The 12330-nt window shown below is 50.0% G+C and overlaps 1 protein-coding gene across 1 annotated transcript; it reads right to left on the bottom strand.

Annotated features, from left to right (window-relative positions):
- Nucleotides 1-3317: 3317 nt before the first annotated feature.
- RND1 (Rho family GTPase 1) lies at nt 3318-10350 on the bottom strand. The gene is made up of 5 exons (XM_069580863.1): nt 10126-10350; nt 9247-9334; nt 6562-6671; nt 5360-5494; nt 3318-4421 (listed from the first exon to the last, which is right to left on the bottom strand). Exons 1-5 carry the CDS (start codon nt 10243-10245, stop codon nt 4176-4178), a joined length of 699 nt encoding a protein of 232 aa, XP_069436964.1. The 5' UTR covers nt 10246-10350; the 3' UTR covers nt 3318-4175.
- Nucleotides 10351-12330: the final 1980 nt, after the last annotated feature.

Genomic DNA, 12330 nt, shown 5'->3' with positions numbered 1-12330 from the left:
GGGAGAACATATTAACAACCCTGGCCCCCGCGGTAACACCGTAGTTACTGTTACAACATTTTGAACATTTTGAAATGAGCTCACACAGTGGATTGCACCTCTTGGAAAGATAGTATCTTCCGGGCTGTGACACCTGGTTTTCTAAACATCCCAGATAGGACCTGCCCTTTTCACTTTCTCGCTCTTTGGAATCTGGCCAGTTGTTTGGGTTACCTTAATACTTTTTCTTTCTCTCTCTTCAGTCCTCCAATGAGCTTTTTCCCCAAAAAAACTGTACTTTCATTTTGTTTCTCTTTGGTCTTGTGGTTAATAATTCTACCTCCCTTCCTCCCCAAAACAAAAATCTTGACAACTTCTAGGATGGTTTAGATAGATGCGTTCATGCTAAGTCGCTTCAATCGTGTCCGACTCTTTGCAGCACCACGGACCAGGAAGTAACTAACGTCTCCTTCCTTTCCTTTTTTACCATCACAATCTTTTGGGTTTCAATCCCACACGGCTCTTGGTCTGGTTTTTCGCTCTGAATGTGTTCAGTGCTGCTGAAGTAGAGCCTGGAGTAAGCCCAAATAACCTAAAACTCGGAACCTCACTGCACAAAGTCCAACAGTAACCCCAGGAGAGGCATCCTTCTGCTCTTAGAACTCTGAAGCCTTTATCTGCCCTCTTGGACCTCAGAAAAGGGAAGGAAAAAGTTGTCCAAGATCAGTTAGGTGTAATTCACCCAGTGAACACTGGAGGGCTCTCCACTCACAGACTGGAACTAGCAATCAGACCAAGGGGTAGAGCTGCGACTGCTCTTAACTAAGTTATCTTCTACTGCCCAACTCTGTGCTGGATACTTAATTACATTACTTACTTCACTGGTTCTAACACTTTAAGATGGGCATTATCTCCATTTCAGTGATAAGGAGATTTGTGGCCTAGAAAGATTAATTATACCTTTGAAGTCCACATAGTTCAAAGAATGAAGCCAGGATTCAACTCCAAGTTCATTTAACTTCAGCATAGATGCTGTCCCCATGTTCAGGCTACCATTCTCAAACATCTTTAAAGATCAGTAAATGGAGGCCCAGAAAATTGATTAAGCTTGTCCAAATGCATAGAGGTGGAGTTCCCTAGTACTTGCACATAGCTTTCTCATGATACTTGTGAGACATTGAGTTTAAAGAATACCTGCAGGACTTCCCTGGCAGTCCTGTGGTTAAGATTCCATATCCAATGCAAGGGGCTGGGGTTCTATTCCTGGTCAGAGAATTAAGACCCCACATGCCTAGCAGAGCAGCCAAAAAAAAAGATTTTTTTTTTAAAGGATACTTGCATGGTTTGTCCTACCCTGCTAGCTCTTTCACAAATATGCATCTTTGGAGATGGAGATAAAGGGGCTACATTCTCTTAGGGTTCATAAGTATAGTCTCCTATTTCAGTACCACATGGCTAGCAGTAAAGGACCCATGGAATTAGTTAACACTGAGACTGGGTTTGAATCCTGACTCCACTATTTACTAGAGTACAATCTTGTGCAAGTTATATGGCATCTCTGGCTTTTCTATTTACTCATTTATAAAATAGGAATAATAAGGCCATTTGCTTCACAGGATAGGATAGCATGGGCTTCCCTGGTGGCTTAGATAGTTAAGAATCTGCCTGCAATGCAGGAGACCCAGGTTCAATCCCTGGGTTTGGAAGATCCTTTGGAGAAGGGAATGGCAACCCACTGCAGTATTCTTGCCTGGAGAATCCCATGGACAGGGAAGCCTGGCGGGCTATAGTCCATGGGGTTGCAAAGAGTCAGACACAACTGAGCAACTGACACCACTGCAACCATAGGATAGAAGATCAGGAAAAAGTGCATGGTCTGTAGAGAACAAACTACTGGTTACCAGTGGGGAAAGTGAAGGGGCAATATAGGGGTGAAGGGAAGAATATGGGATATTTGAAATCATGTGTGTGAAACTTAAAAATTGCACAGCACTATAGAATTTAAAGACATTCAATTTTTTTAATAAAAAAATTAAATGGTTCATTTTTTTTAAAGTGCATGTTCTACAGCCAGGTTGCCTGGATTTGTATTCAGGTTCTACCACTTTCTAGCTGTGTGACCTTAAGCACATTAATCTCTCTGAACCTCAGTATTCCTGTCTGTAGAGTGGTGTTTGTACATCATAGGGTTATCACAAGAATAAGTAACATAAAGAACTTATAAGCACACCTGACCGATACTAAACATTTAGTAAATGTTAGTTATTTTCATTTATGAGGTGAAATGTGATAATGTAGAGGGAAGGATTGGAAGTTTGGGGTCAGCATATATAAGCTATTATACATAGGGTGGATAAACAACAAGGCCCTATTGTAAAGCACAGGGAACTGTATTTAATATCCTGTGATAAACCATAATGGACAAGAAAAATAATATGTAACTGAATCACCTTGCTGTATACCAGAATACAACACTGTAAATAAACTACCATAGGATTTTTTAAATAGTAAATCCAAAAAAAAATGTGATAAGGTAAAGCACTCAGCACAATGCTGAGCACATAGTAAGTACGCAATACACAGTAAATTTTTATTTCCAGTACAGCATGACACTTAGAAAAAAGAAGCTATAAGCAGCTAAAGAGATGATAAGGCCCCTGAGCTGCCATCAACAGGCCTTGGAATTAGAAGGTCAAGAAAGCAAAAGGCATCACCTCACGTTGAATTCAGAGACCTGAACCCTTGGAACCTCCCAGCCTTGGCTTCAGCCTGCCTACTTTCTGTAGGGGTGGGGTTGGCTCTCCATCTGATGCTTTCGCTGGATTTTGTCTCTCTCCTCTAGACTCTCTAGGGCAATGGTTGTCAACCCCAAATGACTTTGCCCTGAGAGACATTTAGCAATATCTGGAGACATTTTGGGCTTCCCTGGTGCTCAGATGGTAAAGAATCTACCTGCAATGCAGGGGACATTTTTGGCTGAGACAACTCAGGGTGCTATACACACCTAGCAGGGAGAGGCCAGGGTTGTTGTTAGATGTCCTCCTGTGCACAAGAGAGCCCCCACCACAAAGCAGTAGCTACTCCAAAGTGTCATTGGTTCCCACGTTGAGAAACCCTGCTCCAGAGGTAAGGAGAGGAGCACTAGATTAGCAGGAAATGGGTAGGGAAGGGGATGAAGCAGGGCTGTGGGGAGAGGGAGCAGATCCTTGCTGGAGGTGCCAGAGAACAGTGGAGGCAGCCCCTCTGCAATGCACAGAAAGGACCCCAGCACCACTTTCTCCTCAGTATCGGAGACCAAAGGAAACCAAGAAAGAAACTAAGAAAACGGAGTCAACTTCTTCGTATGTCTTATATATTTAATTAATAAATAGGTTTTCTTCTTTAAACACAGAACATATAACAGATTGAAACACTCCCCCCTCCCCCCGATTCCAAAGACAAGAGTCTATAAAACAAACGCCAGCTATACTGCCCTAGGGCAGAAAAAGTCTGGTGACCCCCACCCAGCCCTGCCTCCTGCAGCACCACCATCCCCACACTGCAAGAGAAGGGGGTCTGGGGCTTCTCCCTTGGACCCTGGGGACTCAGGCGAGAAGCATGCGAATGTATGATGTCACCTCTCCATGAGGCATGGGCTATGCAAAGATGAGGTTTCCTTCTCGGTGGCTCTGACCAGCTCCTGCCTTCTGATTTCAGTTACCAGTTATGAAGCACCTGGGCTCAGCTCCCAAGGGAGCTGCCTCTTGGCTTCCCCACCCTCCACTCCTCTGCAGCCTCCTCAGAGGGGAAGAGAAGGGTTCAGGGACCCCTCCCATCCCCTGGCCTGCATGGAAACGCTGTGTGGAAGAGGCATGATGCTGAAGTGAGGCTCCTGTAGGCCCCCAACCAAAGCCGTGAGGCCAGCATGCCCCCCAAACCCCCACACCTTTTCTGTCACTGGAGCAGAGGGCACTGGGGCAGCCGCCCCCTCCACCACCTAGTGCCTGGCTTGGGGTGTGATGGTTCTTTCTCAGTGTCAGGTCCTCAAGCCGGGCCTGGCTCTTTCCTTGTCTCGTTCCTGTCTCCTTCCGAGCCCTCACCGCGGCCATCTGAAAATCTCATGTCCAGAGTCCTAAATTATCTCCTCCTCCCTCTCCCCGTGCCCCTGCAACCCAAGGGAGGAAGTGGGAGGTTGTCTCCCCTCTCCAACCCCCACTTCACATAATGGAACAGCTTTTGGCCTTTTCCTTCTTGAAGGTGGAAGAGATGAGTTCAGAACGGCTGGGGAGGTGGAGCAGTCGCTTGGAGAGGCTTCGGACAGGGCTCTTCGGGGGCATCGGGCTGGGTTTGTTCAGACACACCATGGACGCTGTCCGGAAGATGCTGTGGATACTCTTCTCTGAGGTGAAAGCCGAGCCTTCCAGGTATATTTCTGCACCCAGCTGCTTGGCAATGGCACAGCCCTGCAGGGGAAGTGAGGTCATCCATGCAGTGATCTAAAATGGGTCTGAAATCCTGCTTTCTCAGGGTAGCAGTCCTCCCCATGCCTGCTCCAAGGGACCCAACTGCCAGGCTCCCACCACCACCCTCTACTGATTATTTTCTGAGAGTGAAGCCTTACTGCACCTTAAAGTCATCTGGAACATTTTTAAACCATATTGATGCCAGAACAAGTAAATCGGAATTTCTGGGGGTAGGCCTAGGAATTCGTATTTTTAAGAACTCCTCAGATGATTGTAATATGAAAGACTGGTTTAAAGAAATGATTCTTACCTTCCCATGTGCATAGGAAATTATCCAGGGACTTAATTTATAATGTAACTCCCATACTTTTCTCCCAGAATGACTCTGCAGATAAGGAGTCAGGAATCTAACAAACACCTCTAGTGATTCTAATGAAGGTGGTCCACACATACACACAAAAAACCACCTGAGAAACAGTGGCACACACAGGAATGGCTCACTGAAAAACTATAGTATGTGCCTGCGTGCATGCTAAGTCACTTCAGACGTGTCCAACCCTGTGCATCTCTATGGTTTGTAGCCCACCAGGCTCCTCTGTCCATAGGGTTCACCAGACAAGAATACTGGAGTGGGTTAGCCATGCCCTCCTCCAGGAGATCTTCCTGACTCAGGGATGGAACCCATATCACTTATGTCTCCTGCACTGGCAGGCAGGTTCTTTACCACTAGCACCACCTGGGAAGTATGAATCTGAGCAAATTGGTATCCACTACCTCTATCCAGGTAACTAGTTTGCTGATTATAGATGGCCCCCCAGAATACCAGTTCTCTCTTGCTATAGTGAAAGAGTGTGAGCAAGAGCCATTTTCCAAGCCCTCTCCTGTAGCCTTCCCCAGCTCAACTCCCAGCCCACACATGGGCGTGCACACACACACACCTGCTCATAAGAGATGGGCGCCTGCTTCTGGTGTGACAGCTCCATCAGAGTGCTCAGGTCTGTCCTCAGGTCGGTCTTACAACCAATAAGCAAGACACGGGTGCTGGGACAATAGTCAAGGATTTCCGTCCTCCACTGAAGAGCCGTGCAAGAAGATAGGAAGGAGGAAGGAAGGAGAGTCAGTGGCTGACGGACACCCGGAGGAACCCAGCTGGCAACATCACATACACCATTCCACTTATCCCCAGCCCTCGCTGTGAGTCACAGCATCGCCACTGCACTAATTACATCATCTTCCTGCCCATGAGGCCTTTGGGGCCACAGGAGTGCTGACCCAAGAGTCTGTCCCCAGATTCAACGGCCCAGTCTCCAAAGAGAGCACAGGGACAAATCTCTCACTCTCCACCAAGCATATGGGGCACAGGTCCACCCCCTCAACCCAAAGGGCTGCACAAGTCCAGAAAGCCAAGAAGCCGACCAGTCTCTTTCCAAGAGATAATCCCAGAGTCTTCTGGGAAACTGGGCTAGTTCCGCAAGGTTTCCTGGGACTCCTCAGTATGGGTAGACCTTACTACCATGACCGAGGCATTTCCTACCAGCAGTTCAGCTCAGGCCTGCCTGGCTAAGTCCCAGAAGGTCTGTGATCAAGGTCTGTAAAGCTGCCACCCAAAGGCCCCTTCTCCAACTCTCAAACCATATCACCAGAAAGTTCTCTGCTCTCAACCCTCACTTCCTGAGTCTTCAACACCACCCTCCCCTGCTGGGCCTCTGGCAGATCAGTGCAGGATAGGGGCGAAGGCAGGATGAAGAGGGACTGGAGATCTGGGTTTAGCCCCAGTGTTTAGTGGCTCAGTGTGTCTAACGCTTTGCGACACCATGGACTGTAGCCTGCCAGGCTCCTGTGTCAATGGGATTGTCCAGTCAAGAATACTGGAGTGGGTTGCCATGTCCTCCTCCAGGGAATCTTCCTGATCCAGGAACTGAACCCGTGCCCCTGCACTGGTAGGCGGATTCTTTACCACTGAACCACCTGGGAAGCCCCTCTGGTCCCAGAACTGTAGCTAATGGTGTGGCCTTGGGCAAATCTCTTCCTTCCCTGGCCTCAATTTCTTCCTATACAAGAAGGGTTAGATGACCAGGTCCCCAAGATTCCTTTTTGTTCTCCAGCTGAGCTAGAGATGGTAGAATTCATTCAGCCTTACCTTCTTGAGTGCACTGTCCACAGTCTCTGGACGGCTGATATCAAAGCACAGTAATACTGCGTCCGAGTCACTGTAGCAGAGTGGACGGACATTGTCATAGTAGGGAGATCCTGGTAGCGGGGAGAGAGAGCTGATGGTAAATCATGGCACTTTCCCTCCCCTAGAGGCCTAAACCCAAAGAGCACTGGGAACACCATGCTTGGTCCCTTAAGGGAGAGGGCCCCACCTATTTCCCAGGGGAACGTGCTGCAATGGGAAGCTTGGCACCTGACCACCTGCCAAGAGACAGTGCAAGAAGGTCATCTTCCTTAATCCTGAAGAAGGGAAAGGGTGCAAAATAAAAGGGACGTGAAGTATAATCGGCCCTGTCTGGATCTCCTATAGTGGGCTTCATTGAAGGTCCACCAGTTTTCTGAGTCCCAGGGGAAGCGCCTCCTACTCCTGCAGAGAGACCAGGCCTTGTTTAAGGTCTCTTTTCTAGAATCTGCCTGATGTCCAACCTCTGCTCCTGGCTTCTGCTCCAGGGTCTGGCCAGTGAAGAAACACATCTGCCTGTTATATAACTGGCTGCCCTGCTTCTTTGCCATGGGGTCAGAACTCTAGGAGGCAGGCAGGGGAGGGAGAGCATCAGGAATTCAGGGTCCCACTGCTCCTCCCACCCAAATAAGCTTACACTGGAAAGGGCAAAAGGAAAGCTGCAGCCCCCTGTCCCAAGATCTCAGGGAGGCATTCTCAAAGACAGCAACACCAACAGCTGGGATTTAGAGGCTCTCGAATAAGGGTCCATGGCTGGGAGGGGAGTAGGCAGTGCAGACCCAGGTGGTCCAATGTGGGAGAAGGCTGGAGTTTGAACCTGCCCCCCTCCACCCTGGGGAAGGAACAGTAGCAGCTTTGGAACCCAGACAATCCGTGCTCAGAATAGCAAGCAGCCCCTCTCCCTGAACCGCAATCGCCATGGAAACTGGGGGGAATCCAAGCTGAGGCAGGGGGTTGGTTGTTCAAAAAAAGGAGTAGAGGGGAGTTGGGATAACTGCCTGCTCCTTCAGTAATCAGCCCCCATCCCTCTCTGAGGGATGAAGTGGGGTCTCATCACAGTATCACTGAGCAAAGGGAACACTGCAGCCCTGGGGAAGGAGGAGGAGAGGAGGCCTCCTTTCTGGCTCTAAGCGATCCCCCTCCCCTAAGACCAGCAAGTGAATAATGGCCCCCGTGCTGGGAAGCCCCATCCCACACAGCCCTGCCATTCCTCCTTCCTTATGGGCATCTCATTTGAAAGAGGGAGTTTGAGGCCGACGGACAGCCGGCATCCTTTGGGAACTTGGGGGGTGGGGATGCGGCACAGGGAAAAGAGACCACCTTGCTGATCTTCCATTATCTGAATTGGGATTCCAGGACTGCATTCTGACTGTGGGAGGAGGGGGAGGGGCTCTTCGGGGGCGGTGGTAGTGAAAAGAGATGAGCTGCAGGAAGATTCTGGGAAGATTGAGAGGTGGGCAGAGTACAGCAGATGAAAACCCATATATCATGCAGCCGAGCTGCATTCCAGCTCAATCCAGCCAGCGTAGCACAGTCCGGATAATCAGAATGCTGGCTCCCAACCCCTGGAACTGCAACAGAGGGAAGCACACCAGGTGGAGGAATTTCTGTCCTGTTTTGGGGAGTGGGGAGCAAGGGGGATGTCTCATTTTCTGATTACCCATATCCTACCTCCAGTCTTTCCAATCCTCAAAATTGGATGATGGGAATAATAGATCTTTGGAGGAGTAGGATGGCATATTTATATGTAACAGGAAACCCCTAGTGATTTATAGTTCCTCTTTAAACTCAGCATTTTTGAAGAGAAATGGATTTTATTTTCTTTCTCATATTTCTGGCTTTTAGCCTTTAATTGATTCCGAGCTCAGTCTATTTTAAAAGGGCTGGGGTAAAGAGATAATGGAAAGGGGGTCAGAGTGAAAAGCAAAGGATAGCCTAGCACTGAAGATTTAGGGATGAGAAACTTAAAACATTGCTTTTCACATTCCAGAAAGATAGAGCATCTTCTACCTCAGCCTAGTCAGAGCCAACAGCCCCCTGCTATGTACAACATGACCATGACCCATTTGAGCCCCCACCCTCCAAAACACTGACGATGCATCGCTTCATCCCTCAGCCGCAGAGGCATGACAGTGGGGCTGAGCTGCGGCAGGCAGGCAGGCAGCAGTGGCCAGAGATGAAATGCAGAAGAGAAAACTGAGTCAGGAGCAACATTTTCCCCAAAACAGACTTGTCTCCCTGCCACAGCCACCACTGCCTCCTGCCTTTTATTTGGCTTTGCTCTGAGGCAGTAAAGGCTGTGAGTGCGTGTGTTGGGTGGCAGAATGTGGAAATGCAGAAGCCCTAACTGCCTCCTCCAGTAGTCTTCTGGGGTCCATTCCCCTCCCCATTCCAGCTCTCCAAAGGATGGAGCCAGACCAAGAGAAGTGATAGCTTCTGGGGTTCATCCATTCTCCACCCCTGGATGAGCCAACTGAGTTAGCCAAGCCCCACCCCACCCCTCAAAGAATCTTCAAGTCTCTCTCTTTCAGTCTCCGGGCAAGCACCATACTCCTTCCCCCCGTCAGAGAGAAAAACAATTTCTAAGAGACAGCGACTGCAACAGACCAGTGCGGGTGGGAAAGGGGCACTCGGGGCCAGCAGTCTTACCTGAAGTGTCCCAGAGACTGAGCTCCACTCTCTGTTCCTCTGTCTCCAAGCAGGCTGTGTAATTCTCAAACACAGTGGGCACATACGTCTGTGAAAAGAGAGGAACTGTTCACACCTTGGACGTACCAACCCTCAGAACCCTCCAGTTAGTGCTGGCTATACAAGAAGCCACTCACCCTAGTGAGACACCAACGTGGCAGGAAAGGAGAGGATACCTGGGGCAGGAGGGACCACGTGGGACAGGACAGAGGGGTGTAGAGGCTCAGGCACTTTGCTCCATCAAAGTGAGAAATGTAAAAGACTTCCTGCCAGGGACAATCTCCCCATATCCTAGACGGTCAGGGAGACACCACAGACACACACACACACAGACACACACACACACACACACACACACACACACACACACACGGATTCCTCTTGTCCCCAGATTTGCCTGTCTACAAATTTCAGAGCCACAAATCAATTCTAGCTCTTTTTCTCTCCACAGGTCCCTTGGACCAGCAGGGCGGCAGAAGCCTGCCTGGGGACAAGCGCATAGAATGGGTGAAGGGACGGCAGGTATTATGTCAAGAAGAAACCCCTGACTCTCAAATGCCTCCAGTTCCCTCTCCCAAGAGCAGACTCCAGGATGAAGAGAGGTAGGAGGGAATTTGATCAGGGACCTATGGGTGAAGAGGTGAGGAGGAGCCAGCTGGGCGGCAGAAGTGGAACAGGTCTCAGGGGAAGCTAAGGCAGGGCGGTCCTCCAGCCAGAAAGCGGCTGAGGATGGGGAGGGGTGGGGTGGGATTAAACAGCTCCCCTGGGCAGGTGGGAATCTACCCGCAGCAGCAGGCTGTCAAAGAGGAAAGGTGGCCAGCGGGCGGGCTAGCAACTCACCTCGGGATAGCAGTCCTTGGCCAACACCTGTAACATTGCTGTCTTCCCACACTGCACATCCCCCACCAGAACGAGCTTACATCTGGCCACGACTGGCTGGGGGGCCCGTCTTTCCTTCATGGCTGCAGCCTCCGCGGGACCCGGACTCGGATTCAGAAAGGAGAGGGTTACGCCAGGTGCGTCTCAGCACACTCCCCAGCCGGATTCCCTGCCTCTCTCCAACTGAGAAAGAGGCCAGTACGGCCACCTTATATTGCCATGGCTGAGCCAATCACAAGAGAAGGCGGACTCTGTCACAGCCAATCCCTGAAGTGGGATCCCCTCTAGCAGCCAATGGCAGGAGGATCTGAGTCAGAACCCTCTTCTTCCCTTCCCTTTCTCTTAAAGCTGCACCGTTTCTTGCTTCCTCTGAAAGGGAATTCCCACGTTGTTCTGCGTTTGTATGAGGTTGGGGTGGGGGAAAATGAACCAAACTTTAATGGTCTTGAGTGTCCACCAATTAGTGTCAAAAACAACAAACTAGCCAAGAATGTGGATAGTGAAGTCAAGCTGGAGTTGTTCCAGAACAGGACTTGCCTAAATTGTAGCCTGGTGGCACTTCCTTGGGGAAGGGGTGATCCCAGAAATCTCTGGCCCCCTCGTTCCATCTAATCCCCACTCGGACCACTTCCCGCTTCTGGCTTCTTTTCACAGAATCTCCTGCTGGACCCCCTTATTAACTCGGTTGGACCCCTGTCAACACCCAAGTCTCTTCCTCAGAAATCACCTTCACTAAAAAGTACATAAATTAAACAACCTTCTTGCGTCATCTGGAAAAAACCCACAGAGCTTCTGACCCAGAGATGGGCACAGAGAAAGGAACCAGGGAGTCTGGCAAGTGGGGAGGGGCATGAAGCGGGCAAAACAAACAAAAGTTGCTGTCTGTTTGGCCAGACGACCTCTCACCCCAGGCCTGGCAGGAGCTGCTTTAGGGATGTTTGTTCTGCCTCTTGGGTTCAGCTTCCTGGATGAATCAGGCACAGGTCCAGTTTCAGGTTGACACCTACTGACGCTGCTGTACTGCGTGTGTCAGCTGGTTGAAGTCCAGACTGGAAGAATGGGCCTGGGACTTCGGGATTCGGAAGCTGAAGGGCAAAATGAGGTTGAGATGAGCTGCGTAACTGCCTGCCAGCCCTTGGCCCTCAGAGCCCTTCATGTTACCGCCTCTCCACTAGACAGAACCAGCTCGAATAACCTACTGATTATTCAAGAACCAAAACAGTCTAGATGAGGCCTCCTGGGGGATCAGGGATTGAAGTGAGACTGACCCTGGGCAAAAGCGGAGCACTCCAGACTTCTCTGGGTCCCTTCACCTTGGGAAGCCCAGTGCCTCTGGAGCACAGCCTGAGCCCTATTCCCTTGGAGCTTTACTCTGACTTGCCATCACTGCTGCCCCACTGGGGCAGGGGAGGGGAGTGTGTTCCCTGTTACATAGGATGTTTAAAATCTTCCCTGGTCCCGAAGGGACAGGATTGCCAACACCCTCTATAGACAGGAGAATGGAGAGTATTTTGAGAATGTAGCCTAACCAATGTGTGTGCATGCTAAGTAGCTTCAGTCTTCAGTGTCTGACTCTTTGCAATACTATGGACTGTAGCCCACCAGACTCCTCTGTCCATAGCATTCTCCAGGCAAGAATACTGGAGTGGGCTGCCATGCCTTCCTCTAGGGGATCTTCCTGATCCAGGGATTGAACCTGCATCTCTTATGTCTCCTGCATTGGCAGGCAGGTTCTTTATCACTAGCACCACCTGGGAAGCCCCAACAGTGTTGGTCAATCAGTCGTGTCCAACTCTTTGGGACCTCCTGGACTCCACGGACTGTAGCCATACAGGCTCTTCTGTCCATGGAATTCTCCAGGTAAGAATACTGGGGTTGGTAGTATTCCCTTCTCCAGGGGATCTTCCCCACCTAGGGATCAAACCTAGGTCTCCTGCGTCTAGTCCAAGTTGCCTGGCTGAGGGTCCTGGGGCTAAGTCCTGCACTGTCCTCTGCCCTAAGGCCCCCCTTCCAGGGATCAGGGATCACTTCAGGGAATCTCCAAGGTAGAAAGTCAGTTACCAGATGATACCATTGGCTGGCTACCCTCCTCTCCCAGGCGGGCTCTTTGGAAGCTTCTTTCCCCTACCATTCCCCAGGTCTCATCCTCAGCCCTAAGATAATGTT

The sequence above is a fragment of the Ovis canadensis genome, chromosome 3, assembly GCF_042477335.2.
Source record: "Ovis canadensis isolate MfBH-ARS-UI-01 breed Bighorn chromosome 3, ARS-UI_OviCan_v2, whole genome shotgun sequence".
Lineage (NCBI taxonomy): Eukaryota > Metazoa > Chordata > Mammalia > Artiodactyla > Bovidae > Ovis > Ovis canadensis.
This window is presented reverse-complemented; position numbering and strand designations above follow the sequence as displayed.